Below are 22,839 nucleotides of genomic sequence, written 5' to 3' on the forward strand. Positions count from 1 at the left end.
GTTGGTGAGATAATGTGTTAGACATTAATGTTTTTCTTTTTATTTTTATTCAATTTTCATCATTAATAAAAATAATTCTTATTTATCGCACTTAATTTTTTTTACTTGATAAATACCCCATTTGACATGAATAGTTGAATCACAAACCTACCACCTGGATGGAAAAAAATCATTTACTTTTTTGGTTGATCTTAAATTTTATTCCATTCCCATCATAAATAAAATTAATTATTATGTTTACATTTATTTTTTTAATAATGATGAATATAGTGTGTTGTGTAGATGACCTTCCCTATGTCTGTTAGTTGGTCTGAACACTTTGTTGTTAAATATGAGCCCTTATAATTTCTTACCCATAGTTTTCAAGGTGCCAAGGCGAGGCTGGGCGTCAAGGGGGCGCCTTGTCACCTAGGCGATGGACTCTTTTATATAGAAAATATAGATCCTAGGGTAGTTCCCTAGGTACCATAGCCATATTTCCTTAATAATTATTCATAATAAAAGTATAGAGTTCATGTTAAAGTATAGAAAATCAACACATTCATGAGAAGAAAAAAAGGAAAAGAAAATTCAAAAAATATAGGGTCTGAACCCTTATTTTTGTAATAGAAAAAAAAGAAAATAAAAAGTGTTGATTATAGTAGTAGTAGTCCTGTCATAGAAAATGTGTTGATTAGACAAAATTTTAAGTTCTTCCTTATTGGTTCAGGTTTTAAAGTCTTTGAGGGTTCAATACATGATTAAATCCTAACAAATAAAAAAATAATAAAAACAAATTAGTATATAAACACACAAAATGAGTATTTTAGTTTAATTGTGCCTCTTTTATAATTATAATGTCAAAAAATAAAAAATAAAAAAATATTTTACAATACATAGTACAAAACTGCTAGGCGATTAAGTGAGACGAGCCTCAAAGGGCACCTTGTCGCTTAGGTGCCCACCTAGGCATCGCCTTGACAACTATGTTCTTACCACTTCAGTGCATGTCATTTTTGGTCTGCCCTTAGCTCCTTTAGACCCTTCAACTTGTGACAGACTACTTAATAGTGTTGTGGATGGTCATCTCTAAACATGACCAAACCATCTCGGTCTACTTTTCCTTGTTTTGTCAACTGTCGCCCATTGGAACTACTCTTAGATTCCTTCAAATATATTCTTTCCTAATGATTTCCTTTCTATTTTCTCCACTCATCCATCTCAGCATTTGTATTTCTACCACACCCATTTTCCACAGTTATAAATCAATTTGCATGTTTCTTGGGTCAGCTTTTTATTGACTAAATCCATATGGAGTATTCAATATTTGGGCTTCACTATACATTTTGCACATAATTATGATTTTCTTGTTGAGTAAATTTCTCTGATTGATATCAAGCAAAAGCACCTACTTGAAATTTGTATCCAGTCTATTGTTCCTATCCAATCCTTTACATTCCTTAACGCAGCTGAAAGAAATATTGTGGACCATCAAGAACAACCACACTTGGATTTTCACATCAACCATACTACTAAAACTTTTACAAAAAATAGGACCCACTGGATGATGTAGAATCATGCAAAAACACATTCAACGCCCAAATATTTTGAGGAAACATCATCTTTGGTTCTGTGTACAAAATAACTATCATCAAAATTCAGAGAAAGAAACATAACTTATGAAGGCATCATAGAGACAGAAAAAATGTGTTCTAGTGTACAGGGTTTGGAAGTGGGGAAGGTTGGCCCTGTTGTACAGAAAGTGGAGGTCTTTTGTTGTGCTCCTGTTCATAGACCAAAACGTCAAAGAGATGGAAACAAATTGCATATGGACATACAAGAATATTCATTGAACATGTGTAAAGATTGACTGTTTATATGAATGTATGAAAGCTGAAATATTTTAAAATGAAACTTTGGCAAGACCTAACAAGCAAACTGGAGGTAGAAGAGGCAGACTCTCTTAAACCAACTTGGCACACATGGTTGTTTGGAGTGAACCATTCATTATCATCTAAGTCTAATCCCAATCATATGGGGTCGGCTACCAATCATCATCATCTATTTGGAGTGAACCATTCTCTGACAAAATCAATAGAAGATTTTGGTGAGTAGTCAGTTACAAAAAATTTCCATTCAAAAGGCCCATTTAATTGCAAAATCACTATCCCTTGTTATTGCCCCTCCGTTAATAGGACCACCAACTGTCACCAGGCCCACCACCAAAATCAGCTGTATAATGCCTCTAACTTTTCTCACACTCAAATCTGATTGCGATAAATCTTTGTAAATACTGGAAACCATAATTCTTTAGCGGCAAATTTTTTTTGGTTGTTAGGTTACGGATTACTTCTTTGCAGAACTTTCAAGACAAGCTTTTCTTACATCCAAATCCTATTGCTTTCTAGTTCCTACACCGATAGACTGCCAACATCAAATTTTACTATTTTATATTGAAGATGACAATATTTAGAATAATTTCTCATGTGAAATCGTCTTTTAATTTAAATCATTGTAGAATGAGAAAAGGATTATCAGTAATTCATTTACGTACAAATTTAATAGTTTGTGGTACCTGATCTAGATATTTGACTTGGGCAATCTGAGTCAAATAAGGAGCCAGATGAGTTAAATTGGCAAGTGAGATCTATTGAGAAGAGTCAAATTGGCAACCCAACCGTTGTGCAAAGGCCCACCCTCTAAAACGCAAATACATGATCATTTTACCAAATTATAGTCAGTGATTTTGAAGGCAAATGAGGATTAGGATTGTCATACCTCCAAGCAAGGCCCAAGGATATGCCACCAGGCTCAATCTTAAGGTGCACGCCATGGATTTCGGACCGTCGTTGACCCAGACAGTCGGACTGTTTGGCCCGGGAGCCGTCCAAGCAACCGGCTCTGTTTTACCCCAAACCCGGTCCCTGGCCAAAAACTGTTGAATCAGTCAACGACCCATTGAACGGGCAGTCAAACCATTGACCCATCGACCCATTCAACGGTTTTTGGCCGTTTTTTATTTTTAATTTTTTTTATTTTGTCAGAACGGGCCATCAATTCGAACCGGACGGTTGAACTGTCAACCCAGAAACCAGTGGCCAGAATGGCACCGTTTCCAGATCGTTTTTTAAAACCATGGTGCACGCTTGAATGTGCAAGGCATATTCCCCATACCTTCATACTCCTTATGTATGTATGTGTGTGTGTATATGTAATTTTTTATCAGTAACTGTTAAAAGAATTCATTAATAAATTTAAGAAAATGTACAACATCAAGAGCCATGCACCCCCGTTTACAGTAGTGCTATATAACTATGTATATGTTTACCTCTATGCTTGCACTTATGCTTCAATATATTCGAAACCATTTTGGGGTATTATTTAGCATTTAGAGTTTCTTAGTAGTTTACTAGTTTATGTTAAATGGTTTATAAGAATTCAATAACTTGCCATGGAGTTCCTAACATTCTAATAGTCTTTATTCTTGTGATCATTTATTCATCTGGACTACTCTTCTGCACAAAAATATACTCCTCATGTGCATATGCTAGAGTTTTTATCATGTAGTTTGATGTATTTCTAATAATTTTGTTAATTTAAAGTTCCAGGCACCTCACTTCACGCCTTCATGTTTTTAAAAATTGTTTATCATTCATCCAACCACAAAGAAGTTACTTCTATATGTAGACAATGTGCACAAGCATGACAAGTCTGTACTTCTATGGCAAAATGAACTGAATCCTTATTTAACAAAAGGTTGATCCTAATACACACATGCATATACATATAGAATGCATAGCTTAAATACTAATATTTTATGGGGTGGATAAAATATAGAATGCATAGCCTAAATACTACCTAAAATAAACTAAGGGGGAAATAGTTGATCCTAATGCACACATGCATATACGTTGATCCTAATGCACACATGCATATACATGTAACATATTGAAAATCCAAAGAAAGAAGACTGGTAATACCCAAAAAGACAGCATCCTTATTTAACAAAAGGTTAACTAGAAGAACCTCCAGAAAGCCTCAAAGATTTTGCACTTCCAGATAAGACGTGTTTTAGCAAAAGCATTATTTTTTTCATGCATCATGTATGTTGAGCTTTTTTTGATGAACAGAAACTGATTCATTAAATTAATAAAGAAGATATTGAGCAAAAAAAATTAATAAAGAAGATGTACAAAGAAGATATAGGGAGAGATAAACTCTCTTAACTCTCCCAAATATAGACAACATGATTACAAAGCAGCACAAAAGAGTGATCCCTTCCCGCCCCCCTGCTTTGCTAATGTATCAGCTAAAGAGTCAGCATTCCTTTTCACCCATTGCACATTGATTTCCATTCCTGAGATAGCCATTTACTCCTTTTCTCATTAATATAGCTCCACCATCCAGCCTCCTCTTCCTTCTGCAGCCACTCGATAACTAACTTCGAGTCCCCTTCGATCAATTACAAGTTTATGAATATTCAGCTCTTTAGCCCTTTGAAGACCTTCCAACACAGCCACTATTTCAGCCCTCAGAGAGTCTCCAACACCAAGCAAACCTGAGCAGATGGTAATTATTCTTCCTTCCTTGTTTCTAAAATCTCCCCCTATGCCTCAAGGACCCGGATTTCCTTCACTACTACCATCAAAATTCAGCTTGATGAAGCCGCATGAAGGTGGAGGCCAAAATAGTCTTTTTTATCAACAATAAGTGGCTTTTCATTAAAAAGTATTAAGAATTGAGTACAGGAAAGGGGATATAAGCTTTCTTAACTCTCTCATCCAAGAAGTCCACCTAAAAGGTGAAAATTACAATTACAATCGAGACCAAAATAAAGAACCCCTTGTTTAGCTAACCCATCAGCAAAGGAATTGGCAGTTCTTTTAATCCATGAGAATTTTACATCAATGTCCTTTGTCGACTAGTAAAACTTCAGACTTCTTTTCGTTGCTGTATTCTAAATCCCGTTCACTTCTTCCTTCAACCAGCCTACTACCACCTTACAATCTCCTTCTATGACCAGTTTTCTAATACTCAGCTCTTTAGCTCTTTGCACACCTTCCAAAGCCGCCAAGATCTCAGCCTGTAGAGAGTCACTTACTCCAATTGGTCCCGAGAAAAGAGCAATTACATTCCCCTCCTCGTTCTTTAATACTCCCCTAATGCCTGAAGGCCCTGGATTTCCAGCACTGCTACCATCAAAACTCAGCTTGATAAAGCCACTAGGAGTCCAAATAGGAACATGAAGTCTCCTTAGCCAGGTCAGATGTTGCTATCTCTTTCCATTTCTTTTGCAAATCATCCACTGTAAAGTCTTCATACAGATCTAAAGACTTAAGCCATTATACCACCCTTGCATGAATCACCACCAGTAAAGTTTCTAGGCTTCTCTTCTTATCTGAGAAGATGGGACCAAATTGGTCTTACCACAACCTTCATAGTAGCTGGATCAGCAACTTCATTCCAATTTCTCACCAAGTCATCTACATGAACCCCCTCAAAAAGTTCAATAGACTTCACCTAGTGGATAACCATAATTGTAATGACTTCAATTAGGGCATCTCTTCTCTCCTTTTCAAGAAAGATCCTTTGATTCCTTTCTTCCCGAGCTGTCCAACACAAAGCCGCACTTATGCATCTCCATAAAAACCTTCCCCTCTTCTTTGGCCAACTAAAAAAGGTAGAGGCAAACAAGCTCTGTATGCTTGGTGGGGGTTCCACCTGCACCCAAACAAAGAGAGAAACCATTCCCAAATTGAGGAAATAAAAGGGCAGGAAATTAATAAGTGGTAGCAAGATGTAGGGTGGCTGAAAGAAGATAAGGCTGGTCTATGGGCGTATAGAAATGAAAAGAAAAAATTTAAGTGGCTAGTCAAGGACATGGAAGTGAAGTTCAGTTGGGTGAAGAGATCTGCTAACCCATTTCTGATGAGTTAGCAAAGAGGGGTGGGTAGGAAGCTTTATTTTGGGCCTAGTTGTAATTTCAGACCTTGTATGGGGCTTTGGCCTCAGTAGGGGGAGTTAAGAAATTTTATCTCCTGCTTGTACTATATTTACAGTCTAATTAATGAAAATGTTGTTATTGATAAAAAAAAAAACGACTCACCTTCAGCCTTACAAAGAGAACACCAATTAGGTCTTTTTCTTTGAAGTAAATTATAGGTGTTAATAATCTCTAGAAAGGCTTCCCAACAAAAAACACCAACTCAAGGTGGGAATGGGATAGCTTACTCCAAAACTGCATTACAGGAAAAGGCATTCCCAAAACCATCCCACAGCTATACTAAGTAGGGATGAGCAAATGGGTAGCTTCTACCTGGAACAAAATGGAACCGACCTCGAACCAGCCTTGAACCGACCCTACCCAATCTGTTACAGGGTAGGGTCTGGTTCCAAATTCTTGGAACCGACCCCCACCAAGGTCAGTTCCAGGGTCTAGGGGTTAACCTACCCGAACCAACCCAATGAACCAACCTTGGTTGGCCTTGGTGGAACCGGCCTTGGAACCGAACATGCCTTGAAATAACCCCAAAATATTTTAAGGATGTGAAGATTTGAACCCAAATACTCATGGCTAAAAAGCCATAGTCTCACTTGACAATTAAGTTAAGTACTTTATCATTAGTTTTCATTTTAATATTTGAATGTGTATAATAAATAATGTAAAAGGAGGTAATATTTACAAAATTTAAATTAATTATAATGACAAATTTTGAACTACATATCAATATATTATGATAACCTGACATATTAAATTACTCAATTTAATCAATAAAGATAATATAAGTTTAAACTAAATATTATCATTATTGAAAATCAAGTTTTTAAAGGACATGTTTCTTTTTTTTAAGGGGGAGAGCAAAGAAAAAACTATTGAGGACCCGGGAATAGGATCTCGTCACAGGTCGGTCCACGGGGAAAACCTCCTGTTTTCCCTTGTTCCTTCCTGCTCGTGAGGAACCTATCTTGGCACCTTCGGTGATTTGTCCAAGAGATCACCAACTCTCCTAACTCACTCTTGACTGAATAATTTGATGTCTCATTCAATAATGGGGTCTCCTTAAATAAGAGATTACAAGAGTCCTAATCAAAGGGAGTCTCCTTGCTGAATAGGGAGACTTCCAGTTTTATCTTGCTAAGGATAAGATAAGCTAATCCTAATCTGATAAGCTACTAACAAGATAAGATAAGCTAAGCTAATCCTAATCTAATAAGCTATTAACAAGATAGGATAAGAGATAAGAACAATAAGATAAGAACAAGCAAAATGAGCTAATCTAATCTAGATAAGGCTGCTGTTGCCGAACTGGGTAGGATGAGTATCACTGAATCCTTGCTGCTGCTGGCGGTGGGCCCAAGGCCTGTTGCTGCCGGCGGCGATGGTACGTCTTCCCGAGGAAGGCGTCCATAACATTACTCCCCTCCTGGACTACGAGCTTGTCCTCAAGCTCGAAAGCGGGATATGTGGCTTGGAACTCTGCCAATGGGATCCATGTGGCTTCTGTTGGTGGTAGATCACACCATTCTACCAAGACTTCAAGGATTCCACGATTAAAACGAGAGCGGGTGACAGTTTTAGGCTGGGGGACCAGTTTGCCATCTTTCAAGGGTGGCAGGGAGGGAACTTGGTCCGGGGGAACACCCGTAAATGGTTTTAGCAAGGAGATGTGGAAGACATCATGAATTCGGCTAGTCTCTGGCAATTCCAGCTGGTAGGCCACACTGCCAATCCATCGCAGAACCTTGTAGGACCCATAGTACTTAGGGGCCAGCTTTGGGGCAGCCTTGTGGCGCAAGGAGCGCTGCCGGTAGGGCTGGAGCTTCAACCAAACAAATTGTCCTGGATCAAACGATAGTTCCCAGTGGTGCTTATCATAGTGGAGCTTCATGCGGAGCTGGGCCTGCTGTAAGCGAATGCGGACGTCGGCGAGGAGGGCGTCGCGGTCCTGTAAGGAGTGATCGATTGCGTCCAAGCGAGTAGATCCAGGCTCGTAGGACAGCAAGCGGGGAGGATCCTTGCCGTAAACGACGCGAAAGGGAGTCATGCCGAGGGAGGAATGGTAGGCTGTGTTGTAGCAGTACTCGGCCCAAGGAAGCCATTCCAACCACCGTCGAGGTTGATCGCCTACGAAACAGCAGAGATACATCTCGATAGTGCGGTTAACCACTTCCGTCTGACCGTCGGTTTGTGGCCAGTAAGCTGATGAGTAGGCCAGGGTGGTGCCGTGTAGTCGAAATAACTCTTTCCAGAAGGCACTAGTGAAGACCGGGTCTCTATCGCTGACGATGGATTCCGGCAACCCATGTAAGCGAAAGATATGTGTAAAGAAGGCAAGGGAAACCGAAGTGGCACTGTACGGGTGTGATAGAGGAATGAAGTGCACGTATTTAGAGAAGCGGTCGACTACCACAAAGAGAACTGATTTGCCCCCTACCTTGGGAAGTCCCTCAATGAAGTCCATGGAGATGTCGGCCCAGATCTGCGATGGGATGGAAAGAGGCTGAAGGAGGCCTGTCGGGTGTAGGTTTTCCCATTTGTGCTGTTGGCATGTGGAGCAATTCTGGACAAAATCTCGAATAGAAGTCTTCATACCTCGCCAATGGAAATCAGTCCGGACGCGGTATAGTGTTTTTTGAATGCCCTCGTGGGTGGAGTTATGGATGCTGGTGATGATGGTGGGAATCAACGGGCAGTCTGCTGGAAGATGGACTCGTCCCTTATATAGTACCAACCCGTCGTGAAGTGACCAATCGTGGTCGGCCGTGCCGGTCTGGATCTTCTGCAGTAAGAGCGACCATTCTGGGGACTGTGGTGCTTCCCTCTTAATGTCGTCAAACAGAGAGATCCGAGGTTGGGAAATGCTACATAGAACCATCATGTCTTCTTCTCGCCTAGACAAGGCATCAGCTGCGCGATTAGAGGATCCCGCCTTATATTCCACCCGGAAGTCAAACCCGAGCAGTTTTAACCCAATGTTGTTGAGGGGAAGTGGTGAGACGCTGCTCTAACAGGTATTTGAGGCTGTAATGATCAGTTTTGACGATGAACGACCGCCCCCACAAATACGGCCTCCAGTGTTGGATGGCTCGGGCAAGGCCGATTAGTTCGCGCTCATAGGCTGGAAGCTTCAGATGCCGATCAGCCAATCTGCGGCTGAAGAAAGCGATCGGGTGCCCTTGCTGCTGTAGTACGGCCCCGATACCCACTCCGGAAGCATCGCACTCGACTGTAAATTCGAGGGCGAAATTAGGTAATTGCAGGACAGGGGTTGAAGACAGTGCATTTCGCAGTGACAGAAAAGCTTCATCAGCTGCGTCGTCCCACCGGAAGGAGTTTCTCTTCAACAGGTTGGTTAACGGGGCTGCCAACACTCCATAGTTCTGTACAAATTTGCGGTAGTAACCCGTTAAACCGAGGAACCCGCGTAAGGCCTTGGCGGATTGAGGTTTGGGCCATTCTGTTATAGCCTGAATCTTGGAACTATCAACTGTTACACCCTGCCCATGGATGATGTGGCCGAGGTAAAGAACCTGTCGCTCCCCGAAGGAACACTTGGACCGCTTCAGGAATAAGCTGTGTTGGTGTAGGAGTACGAAAATGGTCCTCAGATGGTGGACATGCTCTACCCATGATTTGCTGTAAACGAGGATATCATCAAAGAAAACTAAAACAAATTTGCGCAGATGGGGCTGGAATACCTCGTTCATTAGTGATTGAAATGTAGATGGTGCATTGGAGAGTCCGAATGGCATGACTAAAAATTCGAAGTGGCCATGGTGGGTGCGAAAAGCAGTCTTCTTCACGTCACCGGGAGCCATGCGAACTTCGAAATATCCGGACCTGAGGTCCAACTTAGAGAAATACTGGGCACCATGCAACTCGTCCAGCAGTTCGTCAACAACGGGAATAGGGAACTTATCTTTGATCGTCCGGTCATTGAGTTCTCTATAGTCAACACAGAACCTCCACGTTCCATCCTGCTTCGCCACCAACAGAACTGGCGAAGAGAAGGGGGAGTGACTTTTGCGTATGATCCCTTGGTTCAGCATCGCTATACATTGTTTTTCTATCTCATCCTTCTGTAAGTGAGGGTAGCGATAAGGCCTGACAACGACTGGTGCTGAACCCGCCACCAAAGGAATACGATGGTCGCAAGCTCGGGAAGGGGGAAGGCCCTTCGGTTCCTGGAACAGATCTGAAAACTCGGCGAGAAGTTTTTCCATGGCTGCCGGTTCTGTCTAGAGTGCATGAACCTGCGGTGTCTTTTCTTTAACCCTGCAACCATGCCATGAAACTTGCTTGCCATTCAGGTGGAAGGTCATGGTGAGTGCGCTGAAGTCCCACAAAATCGGGCCTAGGGTTATTAACCATTTGACCCCAAGAACAATATCGAACCCATCCAATGAGAGTACAAATAAATCAACAAGAATTAGTTCAGAATTGACCTGTACTGGGACGTCCTTACAAATCCCTGGACTGTGAACTTTTTCACCATTTGCGACGGCTACCTGTAGTCGTGGCCGGAGTTCCATTGGTAGTTTTAACTGTAGGGCTGCATGTTCACTTATGAAGTTGTGTGTGCTCCCTGAATCGACGAGAATGCACACCGGCTGACCTGCGATTTGTGCCTGTAACTGCATGGTCTGAGAGGTTTTAATACCGGTGATCGCATGGAGAGAGATCTCTGGTTCGAATGTGACGGGTTCCCCTTCCTCCTCCTCTTGCTCATCTATGAGAAGGCAAAACAGCCTCTTGCATCTATGTCCTGCCGAGTAGAGGTCATCATAGTTGAAACATTGACCTCTCGCTCGGCGCTCTGCCATTTTTGCCCTGGTCAAGCGCTTGATGGGAGGAGTGACCATGTTACTACCTGTACTTGTCACTGCTCTAGAGGTGGTGGTCGTGGAAAGCTTCATTTCCCGGCTGGTAGCAGAAGAGGGGGTCGTTGCTGCTGGTCTTGGGGGCACCTACGAGTTCGGTGGACGACCCACATTAAAAATTCCGCGGCTGAGCTACAGCTTGCGCTCAAATGCGCGGGCTAAGTTCATGGTTGTGACCAAATTTGGGGGATTCTGCATCTCGACATCCACTCGCAGGGGTTCTGCTAACCCTGCTGTGAACATATCGACTTGCTGGTCTGGTCGCACGGAGGATGCCCTCGCGAGGAGGGTTTGGAACTGTTGCTGGTATTCAGCAACTATTCCGGTCTGTTTAAGGTTAATTAGCTCGCCCAGTGGGTTGTTGGTCAATGGGGGTCCGAACCGAAGAAGGCAATAGGATTTAAACTGGGGCCAACTGAGCCCGGGTTCTTCTTGCTCTAACCGATAAAACCAAAGCTGTGCTTCTTCTGTTAAATGAAAGGCGGCTAGGCTTACCTTGTCCTGGTCATTTGTCCATTGATTCCGGAAGAACTGCTCGCAGCGATACAGCCAGCCTAGGGGGTCTCCGTTGCCATTGTACGATGGGAACTCCAGCCTGCTGTACTTGGGGATGATGGTTGCTCCATGGCCGACGGACTGCTGTTCGCCGGAAGACTCTGGCAGATCTGGCCGACGGTCGTTAGCTGTTGTCCCTCCGTCAGAATTCCTTTCCCTGTTGGAAAGAAACATCTCCATTAGTCGTCGCAGTTCTCGCACTTCACCTTTGATCTCACGAACTTCGGAGCTGGTCTCCACGAGTTGGTGCTCGAGGTCGTGGACCCTGGAAGGTAGCTGCTCCAGATCTCCCATGACACCTTGCTCTGATACCAAGTTGTTGAGGGCCCGGGAATAGGATCTCGTCACGGGTCGGTCCACGGGGAAAACCTCTTGTTTTCCCTTGTTCCTTCCTGCTCGTGAGGAACCTATCTTGGCACCTTCGGTGATTTGTCCAAGAGATCACCAACTCTCCTAACTCACTCTTGACTAAATAATTTGATGTCTCATTCAATAATGGGGTCTCCTTAAATAGGAGATTACAAGAGTCCTAATCAAAGGGAGTCTCCTTGCTGAATAGGGAGACTTCCAGTTTTATCTTGCTAAGGATAGATAAGCTAATCCTATCTGATAAGCTACTAACAAGATAAGATAAGCTAAGCTAACCCTAATCTGATAAGCTATTAACAAGATAAGATAAGAGATAAGAACAATAAGATAAGAACAAGCAAAATGAGCTAATCTAATCTAGATAAGGCTGTTGTTGCCGAACTGGGTAGGATGAGTATCACTGAATCCTTGCTGCTGCTAGCGGTGGGCCCGGGGCCTGTTGCTGCCGGCGGCGATGGTACGTCTTCCCGAGGAAGGCGTCCATAACATAGACCCTAGAACTGACCCTCGAACCACCAAGGACAAAACCAACCCTAGAACCGAAACCTGGAACCGACCCCTACAAGGTAGGTTTCAAGTTCTGCCATGGAACCGAACCGAACCGAACCGAACCAACCCATGTTCACCCCTAATACTAAGGATGAGAGAAAAAAAGGCACAAGAAAATGATTCAGAAGAAGAATGAGTCCAAATTCGACTATTCCTTTTAGTGGGATCCAAGAAAACCCCTTCCAACCTATGGAGAAGTGACAAGACAACAGTCATTTCCAATTCATTGAGCCCACTCCTGATTCCCAAGTCCCAGTCAAACCCAAACGATGAATTAGAGGGCACAATGAAAGAAGATATAGGCTCATCCAATCATCCCCACAGTTGGAAATGGCATAAAAAAGGGGAATTGCTCCTTCAAAGGTGAATTACCCAACCACACATGTTCCCAAAATTTGACTAGATTTCTAGAGCAAAGGTTATACCTAAAAAATGATAAGAAAGATGGTGAAATTACATGGATGGATTTCAACGGAGAAGCTCTAGAAGCCCTAGCCAAAATCCGGGAATCCCAACCATCAACCGCAAGCCCATGGATACTAATAATTACTTTTGTCCACAACTTGTCCCTATCCATAGGTAATCTCCACAGCCATTTCCCTAACAAAGCAACATCCTTCTCTAGATGTTCCTTAACCCTAATCCATCAAACTTCTTGCTTCTGCTAACCACCTCACTCTATGGTCCTTGCTCCTTCTCACCTGGCTCCCAAAGAAAGTCACTCATCAATTTTTCTATTCTTTTGTTAACCCCCTCAAGAATCCTAAACACCGACAAAAAATACACTGACAGGTCGGCAAGTGTAGACCTAATAAGCATAATTCTTCCCCCCAAAGATAAGTAGCTCCTATTCCAAGATGCTAGCTTCTTTGGCAACATGTTTTCTTCCCCCAAAGATATGTTGGCCTAGGTTTCGCCAACATGTTTTAGGCAAAACCATACTGTCAACCCACAAAAAGTGACATACCAAAGTTGTGGTTTTCATTTTAAAGTCTCAACTCATGACGTTTGATCAAGACTCAAGAGTAACTCAGCAAAACTTTCTTGGGATGATCGAATGTCTAAGAAGTAATATAAAAGGGCATTCAACCTAGGCCTGTAATCGGATCAGATTCGGATTGGATGTAGCTAAATCCAAGTTTGATCCAACAGAGTATTCCTAGCATCTGAGTCTGATCGGATGTATGGTTAGTGGATTCGAATTCGACTCCGATTGGATTTTAGGATTTCGGATTTTAATCCGACTTCGATAGGGCTCTTGCAAATTGAAGTTTAGAGTAGGAAAATTGAAACTGAACCTAAAAATAAGGGGTTGAAGACTTTAAAAATCAAAAACATAAAAGAAGGTTGGATTTATGAGAAAAATTTGCTCAAGAAAATAGAGGGATTTTTTTTACTTTATTATTTTCCAGTCATTTAACATACCAGATCAAATGAAAGTGATAGAAAATTCAAAGTGGGAAACTCCAACTGAAATCATAGGATTGATACTTGATAGAGGTCAGAGAAAATGCAGAAAGGACTTTCAACGCCAAAAAAAAAACAAAACAAAACAAAACAAAACAAAAAAACAAAACAAAAACAAAAACAAAAAACAAAAACAAAAACAAAACAAAAACAAAACAAAAACAAAAACAAAACAAAAAATAAAAAACAAAAAAAACAGCAAAAACAAAACAAAAAACAAAAACAAATATTAAATCTTACCATTAAAGGAGATTCAGCCAACACCATTAATTGGCTTTCTAATCCTGACAGTGGGCCTTGGGCCTTAGCTCACTACCTGGCTGAAGCGAAAGACAACCTCTCTTCTTTAAATGCTCATTGGTCTGGATTCCGAGGGAGATAAACTCTGAAGCTGACAGTCTAGCTAAATCTGGTGCTCACAGGGATTACCTATTTAGTGATAGTTTTCTGCCTATGTAACTTTCTGAGTGCTTAAATGTTGTGTGCATCTCCTCATGTACCTCTTTTATATCAAATAAAGTTAACCTTTTCTCAAAAAAAAAAAAAAAAAAACAAAAACAAAAAGCACAAGAGATAAACTAATAACAGAGCATGGAACTGTGGAATTTGTTACCTTTATTCCATAGACAACAAGGGTTTACTTGCAAGTTACAATGACAGCGAAAGGCACCAAACAAGTAGCAGCGGTAGGGAAAAGACACCGTTCAAATCAAGGAAAATAGAAGAGTGCTGGTCTATTATTAACAATTCGCCATTAACGACGGTTGGTTGGCAACAACTGTTTTAAACAGCAAGGATTGGGAGAGGACTCAGAGAAGGGAAATAGAAGAGCATAATCCATCAACAACAGTTCACCATTCACAAGTCGCGACACTTGACTGGTGGCATTTGTTTTATGGCAGGTAGCAGGGGTTGGGACAGGACTCAAAGGAAAACCAGGATTAGGGTTTAAATCTTCAGTTAAAGGTAGACAATGCTTAATGGTATTGGGGAAGAGGATTTCCTCATTTACCCTTATGACATATACATATCATATATAAAAGTTAATAATATAAAATCACCAGGAGTCGGATCTTTATCAGATTGGATGGTGGTACACCCGAATTCGATCCAATTTCTAATCAGATGCTATTTGCACCATCCAAATCCGATCCAATGACTTATTTAGCTCATCCAAATCCGAGACAATTGAATTGGATACCGAATTGGGTCACAAATTCTCGGATACCATTGACAGGCCTAATTCAACCCAACCCAACACAACAAAGCCTTCATGTGAAAGGTTGAATAACAGAATGACAAAGAATAGGTCAACAGTTAAATGGTTATACGAGAAACCTCTCTTCCCTAAACAAAGTGTATGAATCACAAAAACTTAGTATTAGACCCTTTCTGACCATTACCCGATGATAATCCCAGGCCCATAGCTATTATCTAGGGTCTTGAGAGGGGTAGACTTGCTAAGGACCTAACCTTGCACGAAGTGGCTCCTCCAATAAAATAACAAGTCACACCCTAGCAACATAACAAGCAGATCCTGATAATCAACTTCTTTAATACAAATATTGATTAAAAAAACTTCTTTAATACAAAAAGTGTGTCTATATTTACTGACCACATTTAGGATGTAGAAATACTTGATAAATCAAACTTAGAATATGACTATAACTGCTAATTACTTTCTGATTCCTAAACAACTTTTATTTTGACTAAAACTTAGGAAATAGACATTTTATTCTATTTCTTTTGATTTAACATATCCATAATAGAGAACAATGGCAGGGCAGGATTTGTGTAGAAAACTCCAAATAGTCATGGTTAGTTAAAGCTCGAGTTGAGTTTTTTTGTCTTAACATATCGTTTTTTTTTCCCTTAAAAAACACAGAACATTGCTACATTCAGGTGCACAAATCACCTTGTATCACAGACTCTAGGAAACCCTTGTTTTAGTCACACTTCTAATTTTTAAAATACAGAATTCATCAAGAAGTTTCCACAGTCACAGTATTGTACTACTCAAGCTCTTCACCTTTTCTTTTTATCAACAAAGTTTAGAGTTTCATCACTTTGGTCATATTGGGAGAAGAGAAAAATTACATGTATCAACCAAGGCCTTCTAACATTTGCATGAAAAACAAGCAAAAAGATTGCCTTTGTTTTTAATCTACAACGTACCATATATATTTGCAGTTACTCTGCAGATTCAAAACAAAGACACGATCTCTTTCTGCCTCTTAATGTGTTAGGAAAAAGGCCTCTGGCAATAGATATTCACAATGAAGGGCAACTAAAATATCTTTAGCAGATAGATAAATAATGTTTTGAAAGGAATAATTCACATACCCCAATTTCTGTCACAGAATGGCAACAAGAACACTTAACTGATGGAGCCCCATAAGGGTACATCAGCAACACGGAACAATTCCCACATTTAACTTGCCCAACCTGATGAGCTGCAAAAAGAAAGTAAAGCCCATAACAGTAAAAACAAAGAGGAAACTCTTCCACAATAAAAACAAGGGTAAATTGCTGAAACCTCCCCTTAATTTTAATAATTGCAATCATCTCCCCTGAACTTTCAAATACAGTTGCAAGTAGGCCCCCTTTGATAGAATCTTCTTAAAAAAGGCATGAAAATGTCCAAAATACCCACGTAATTCCTATTGAGGTTAGTTTCTACAGAATAAAAAAAAAATAATACAAACTTTATGAACAACAAAAACAAAGAGAATTTAAAGTTACAGTTTTACCTTTGAGTGATTGGTATGAAGGGAAATTTGAAAAATAAATCAATTTTGAGAAAAAAAAAGTACTCGAAGGGTATGGGGTAGTGATTCATATGAAGAGAAAATTTGGAAAACAAACATTTTTGTTAAAAGTTACTACATGGGTATTTTGGACATTTTCATACCTGTTTTTAGAAGATTCTACCAAAGGGGGTCTGCTTGCAACTGTATGAGAAAGTTCAGGGGAGGTGATTGCAATTATTAAACTTCAGGGGAAGTTTCAGCAACGGTCAGAAACTTCAGGGGAGGTTTCAGCAATTTACCCTAAAAACAATCTTGTCCACAGTAACTGCTACGAGATAATCATGCAAAATCATATTGCTAATCCAAAACAAGATAGAAGTTGTATACTTATATTGCTAACAAATTTTGCATCTCTCATAACAACTGCTAAATGCTTGATACAAGTATTATTAGAAGTTGATCATTAGATACATGAAAGTTGAGCAACTAATGGAGAACAAACATTAACAAACCTTCTAGCAGAAGATTGACTGTCCGACACTGTGCGCATTTAACATATCTGACACCTCGAGGATAAGAAAGAAGACAACGACAGGTTCCACAAACCATTTGACCCATTTCTGCATCCAAATTATGTAATTGAAAGGGTGAGAAAACTGACTTAGGAACCAAATTCAAACGACTTCCATAGCAACATTAATTAACAATCTCATAATTATTCCCTCCATCCTGCAATCAATATCCTCTGTAAAAGAAACACATTTTTAAATGAGATAATTGTTAATGCTTTGTTCTCATTAGTTTATATTTATTAAGTATTACCCTCCCCTTGCGGCTAGTGTACAGGCGAATAATCTAAACATAAGAAAAAGGTAAAGAAGAAAATATGTAGAAATGGGTAATGTAAGAAAATGAAAAAAAAAAAAAATCCTACTAACAAACAATTTCAGACTAAGATTTTAAATATCATTGAAATTTTTGAAATTTCAAAGTTCTGATTCCAGTTTTGACTGCTAGAATAAACAAAATATAAATAGAATTTAATATATTTACAAATATAAATGAAATAAGAAAGTTTCAGAGATATTCAGATGGGGAGATTTTGGGACAAAGGGAGGGATAAAACTTGCAACTATTGGAAGAAAACTGTAAATTCTTTAAAAAAATCGACTTGTTCAAAGTAGTTATGGAGTTTTGTACTTGTATCAATTTGTAAAGTTTTTTGGAACTTAATCAAGCAAGAACTTTAACCAAATTGAACTATCAAAAAAAAAAAAGAATTTTAACCAGATTGCTTGTCTGGAAAGCTTTCAAGTTCCAACCATTCTTTCTGGAAGTTGAGCATCTTCATATTCAAATTTTTGCAAAGCATCAGAAAAGGCTCACAAACTGTTAGATATGCTACACTTCCAATAACATGCAAATTGCACATCTACTCCTGCCAATTTGTTTATGGAAATTTAGGTCCAGCAACTTTAATGAAGTAATCCATTCTAGGCGTCTCCATCAGTACCATCATAATTGAGAACTGGTCTAAGAGCAGCAGCAGATTGCCAATGGGAAATTACTGAATGTTGGTCCCAGCTATGGAGTGGACAGGATAGCATCTAAACTTCAGCATTAGAAATAAGAAGTTTCCATGGCAGTCCTGGCAGATATTATGTCTACTAATCTCCTGTAATTATATCTCAAGTATTAGGAGTATTTCTCTGCATTCTTTGGATGTAGGTGGACTCCTTCGGGGGATGTGTGCTGCTCATTTGAAGATTCCCTCCACTCCTCTCCTAGGAAAAGAGGAAAAATAATATGAAGTACTAGAGCTGCTATCTTATGGTCTATTTGAGAAGAAAGGAATGCGGAGCTATTCAAAGAAGAGACCCATCCTAAAGAACGTTTGATTCAAAATATCTTGATCAAAGTGATCCATTAGGTTAAACTTTACCAATCTTCCACCCCTACTCGGCAAATAATCTTTTTAGAGGTTGGCAAGTTATTACCTTTCTCTCCTCTTGGTTGCCTCTCCTGGAAGGTAGCATTAAACTGAACTTTGATGGGTGTATGTAGCTTTGAAAATCCAGGCCAATCAGGTATAGGTAATGTTTCTAGACACCATGATGATACAATTGCAGCAATCTATACAGGAAAATCAGCCATGAGAACTCTATTAGAGGGGAATTACTGGCTGTACTCCATGGCCTTAGAATAGGAAGAAGCCAAAACTATAACCAAGTGGGATGTAGAAGCGGATCCGAAAACCATTATAGACTGACTCAAGAACAAGCATTAGGGACCATGGAAGTATCGGCACATAATGAGAGAAATTAGCGATCTTGCAAGAGAAATGGGAGTCATTTAGGTTCCAAGATCAAGAAACCGTTTGGCAGACAATCTTGCCAAGTAACGTGTCAGCAGAACACCAATATAAGGCCTTCAACATGGGTGTAAGAGAAAAGCCAGGGTGTTTTCCCTAAAATTGAAAACCATGTTGATTGAGCTTAACTTCGACTTCATTAACAACATAGACAGAATAGAAGAATGAACCAGTAGAAGCGCAGATTAAACACAAAAAAAAGAATATCGTGCATACACATAACCCTCTTATTTCTCTTTGTTTCTCGAAATTAAGGAGTGCTTTTTAAGGGGGTGGATTACAGAAGTTCATGAAATTACAGAGGCAGAGACGCGCGCGCGCACACACTCACACACAGAGAGAGAGAGAGAGGAATCACCGGGAGAAGGAGGGGTGGTTTGCCGCCGCGGAGGGGGCGCATCCGTAAGGTGGCCGTGGCTCCCCATTACAGCGATTTTCGTTTGTCGGGATTATTCAAACTCTGCTTCTCTTTTTCGTCAGACCCTGCCGATATCTACATATGATGCCAAAGTGCAGAAGACAACAAGACAAAACAAGATAATCCGAAGTTCCGAACTCGAGTGGGAGATGACAGATGAGAAGTGGAGAGGATAATCGAGGACTCGTTTGGTCCCCCTGTTCGAACGACCAGCATTATTGAAGAGAAGGAAAAGGAAAAAAAGTAAAAAACAACTCGGATTCGAGCCCGATGAAAAGGGTGCAATTTGGGCCGGTTTAATCGGGTTGCGGACCTTGCTGCAACCCTAATCCAACCCGAATAATTAAATCCCTCAATCTTATTTAGGGTTGGGTTCGGCTTGGGTTAATCTAGTTTTTTTCACTCCAATTACTAGAATGTTCTTATTTGTTTACGATAATCAGAACAACTATCACCAATCAACTCAGGGACCAGGCGAGTCATGGGCCCCCATGATCCGGAAATCCCCCACACTAGTAAATACAGTTTGCCATATAAATTTGCCCCTCCTCTGACTCTCTCCAACACAATGTTGAACACTTGAATCCCCTATGCGCCTATTTTAGGCTTTCTATTATATGTCCTGGATTAGTACCTTGTACTTTAGGCCTAGTGTCATTTTGGTTCCTGAACTTTAAAATGCAATAATTTAGGATTCAATTTTTTAAAACGTATCAATTCAGTATTTGTCGTTAATCAGCCCGTTAATCAGCCGTTAAGTGGCATTTGAAAAGACACAAATACATATCGAGTGTAGTACGGTGTAGTACGATGTAGACACAAAGGGCACTAGAATATTGGTCCCTTTTTTTAACTTTCACTTATTCTTTTCGATTTTGGTTCAAAGGGGTTGGTTTAAGTCCCGACTACCCTTTGAACCAAGCCATGACCCGATACAACCCCTGTAGGGGTGTATCGGGAAGGGCTTAATACGTAACGATTTTTTGAACCTTGGTCACAAATTCTTGCATTTTCTATTCAAGAAAGTTGGGGTCACTAGAATGCCCAATGAGATGTTACCCCGACTTTCTTGAATAGAAGAGGCAAAGATTTGGGATTGTTCATTTTTTGTCAATGTTTGGATGGTTGATAAAGAGAATTAGATGACACTTGAAGAGCATTTACATCTTTTCAAATGCCACTTAACAACTGGTTAACGGCAGGTACTGGATTGGCACATTTTGAAAGTTCGGGTATTGAATCGTCGTATTTTAATGTTTAAGGACCAAAGTGACACTAGGCCCAAATTATAAGGTACCGATCGAAAATTTTCCCTAACTATATTGATAAATGAAATAACACGTCAACTAATAAAATCCAAAAAAACAGTTTTTTTCCTTTTTTTTGGTAAAAAAAAAAAAAAGATAGAGTTCAAGGTGTGAGCAGCCGTGTTGAAGTCACTTCTCAGGTTGCGCTTTTGTCATCCGACTCGGAGCCCAAGCCCAAAGCTTTTGGGCTAATCCAACTCGCACCCGTATTTGGTGTATAATTGGATGAGGACATTAAAGATATGTGTGGTTTTGCGGGTATTTATAAATGGGTTATTTATTGCTTTAAATGTTTATATATACAATTTTTATTTGAAACATTTTTACTTTAAGGGGCATTTTTTTCGGATTTTGAAAAGAGGGAAAGTTGGTCAATGGGATTTTGGTTCCCATTGGCCAAGAATCTCATGTTTTTTTTTCATATTTATGTGGGGACCAGTGAATCTCATCTCCTAAGTGGGTAAATCACTTTCTCACCTAGGGGGAAAGTTGCCAACACTTGAATGGGACAAAAATACCCTTTTTAATAATGGATCTTTATGGCTAAAATGGTCATTTCCTTATTTACATGAGAAATAAAAGAACATGGGTAAATGTATTTATCCGGGAAAGTGTTTTTCAAGAAAAACTTACCCCGATAACTGCATTTACCCAAGTAAGTAATTTACCAAAACGTGAATGGGGCCTAAATGTTTCTAACTTTTGTTGTTTGGTTGGACATTATTTTAAACATTTTTTACTTTCCACCTCAGATTAACACCCCATAAAAGTGTGCCACATAAACAGTTCATTTTAAGAAATACCGAAACGTTATGGAAAACAAAATTTTGATGTTTCTCCAAATGCCTCATGCACAAAAATCAAAACATTTCAATTTTTCAGTGTTTATTTAATAAATGGTAAAAATCCAAACAGTAGTTTCATATGCAATAAATGCCAATACACATGATGCTGATGTAACAATATTTTTTCAATAAATGCCCACGAAACCAAACATCACCTAAGATACCCTCAACTAGAACTCTCATTGTATATTAATAGTATTATTATATTATGATGTCCAAATTTATTACTCTAACGACTATGGGATTGGGTGTTGTTCTACACATTTCCTTATTAGGTCCCATACCCAATCCAACCCATTGATGAGCACTATACATATACATGGATACATGCCTTCATACATGCAAAACTGCATACACATAATTACATAAATATGAATACATGAATTCATAAATACATAATTGCATGCATGCATATGATATTTATACAATACAAATACAAAGACATATTGCATTTCGGTTGGGTCAGGTTGGTTAATGCTTCAACCCTAACCAAATCCAAAATTAAGTCGGATTTATTTTTTTCAACCAACCCTTAACCCAAACTTCAATACAAATGCAAAGACATGTAGCATTTTCGTTTGGGTCAGGTTGATTAATGTTTCAGCCCTAATCAAATCCAAAGTTTTTTTTGGTGCAATTAAAATTTCAATTGCTAAAAAAGTCGAAGGAGTACATCTGGAGGAGTAATCCAAAGTTCTAAACTAATTCATGGTGAAATCCCCAAAACTTTGTAGCCGAAGTATGATAAATCAAGTTTAAAGATCTATGCACATGAAAGAAACATAAATCATCAAAATTAGCAGCAACATTTTTAATGTCATATATAACTGGTTGAGCAGCCCATGATGAAGAGAGCAATGTCCTTTGCAAGGCAGTAATCACGTTGAGATTGTCATTTATCACACAGATTTTCTAATGATGAAACACTGAGCAATGCTTTAAAGAAGAGAGAATAGTCATATGCTTACACACCTTCAACATCCTCTGTGTTGCTGTTTGTTGAATATTATGTCATTCCTCAGAAAGGATGCACATTCTGAAGTGCATCCATGGGCTGAGCCAAATACCCTTGGAAAATGCATTTGTTATGACTATAAGCTTTCCAAATCTTTCACAACACAATAGTCATGAAAATCAGGTAAGACATCATGACTCTGTGCACCAATTACAAAACTTCGAATCCATTTAGCAACAGTTAAATTTGAAGGTTGATCCGGTCTCCAAGATATAAAAAAGACTCAAACCAAATAGCTCTAAAAAATGAACAAAATCAAACTAAATGTTCTGATGGTTCAATATTGTTACACCCAAAAGGACATAACGCTTCAGGCCCTACACCAAAGAGTGT

General features: G+C 39.7%; 1 protein-coding gene across 6 annotated transcripts; it reads right to left on the minus strand.

Moving 5' to 3' along the window:
• Positions 1–1,298: 1,298 nt before the first annotated feature.
• Positions 1,299–19,557, minus strand: LOL2 (lsd one like 2). Of its 6 annotated transcripts, none has more exons than XR_016072486.1 (5): positions 19,280–19,555; positions 17,063–17,170; positions 16,144–16,253; positions 1,701–2,061; positions 1,491–1,609 (listed from the first exon to the last, which is right to left on the minus strand). XR_016072486.1 is itself a non-coding variant. In XM_019195979.2 (5 exons), the coding sequence occupies exons 1-5, from the start codon at positions 19,344–19,346 to the stop codon at positions 1,598–1,600; spliced, it is 360 nt and encodes a 119-aa protein (XP_019051524.1). In that variant the 5' UTR covers positions 19,347–19,557; the 3' UTR covers positions 1,491–1,597. The 6 variants fall into 6 exon arrangements, 5 of the variants coding, with proteins under 5 accessions (XP_010242922.1, XP_019051524.1, XP_010242921.1 ...); XM_019195979.2 differs by having other exon boundaries at positions 1,701–1,763; positions 19,280–19,557; XM_010244620.2 differs by lacking the exons at positions 1,491–1,609; positions 1,701–2,061 and adding an exon at positions 1,299–1,448 and having other exon boundaries at positions 19,280–19,556.
• Positions 19,558–22,839: the final 3,282 nt, after the last annotated feature.

The sequence above is a fragment of the Nelumbo nucifera genome, chromosome 1 (assembly GCF_055504915.1).
Source record: "Nelumbo nucifera cultivar China Antique chromosome 1, China Antique-T2T, whole genome shotgun sequence".
Classification (NCBI taxonomy): domain Eukaryota; kingdom Viridiplantae; phylum Streptophyta; class Magnoliopsida; order Proteales; family Nelumbonaceae; genus Nelumbo; species Nelumbo nucifera.

Excerpts from the sequence above, each read along its gene's own strand:
- LOL2 (XM_019195979.2), bottom strand. The coding sequence starts at position 19,346 with ATGGGGAGCCACGGCCACCTTACGGATGCGCCCCCTCCGCGGCGGCAA. Across the intron at positions 17,171-19,279 it reads AACCACCCCTCCTTCTCCCG|AAATGGGTCAAATGGTTTGT; the intron begins GTGATTCCTCTC and ends ATTTGGATGCAG. Across the intron at positions 16,254-17,062 it reads AGTCAATCTTCTGCTAGAAG|CTCATCAGGTTGGGCAAGTT; the intron begins GTTTGTTAATGT and ends TTCTTTTTGCAG.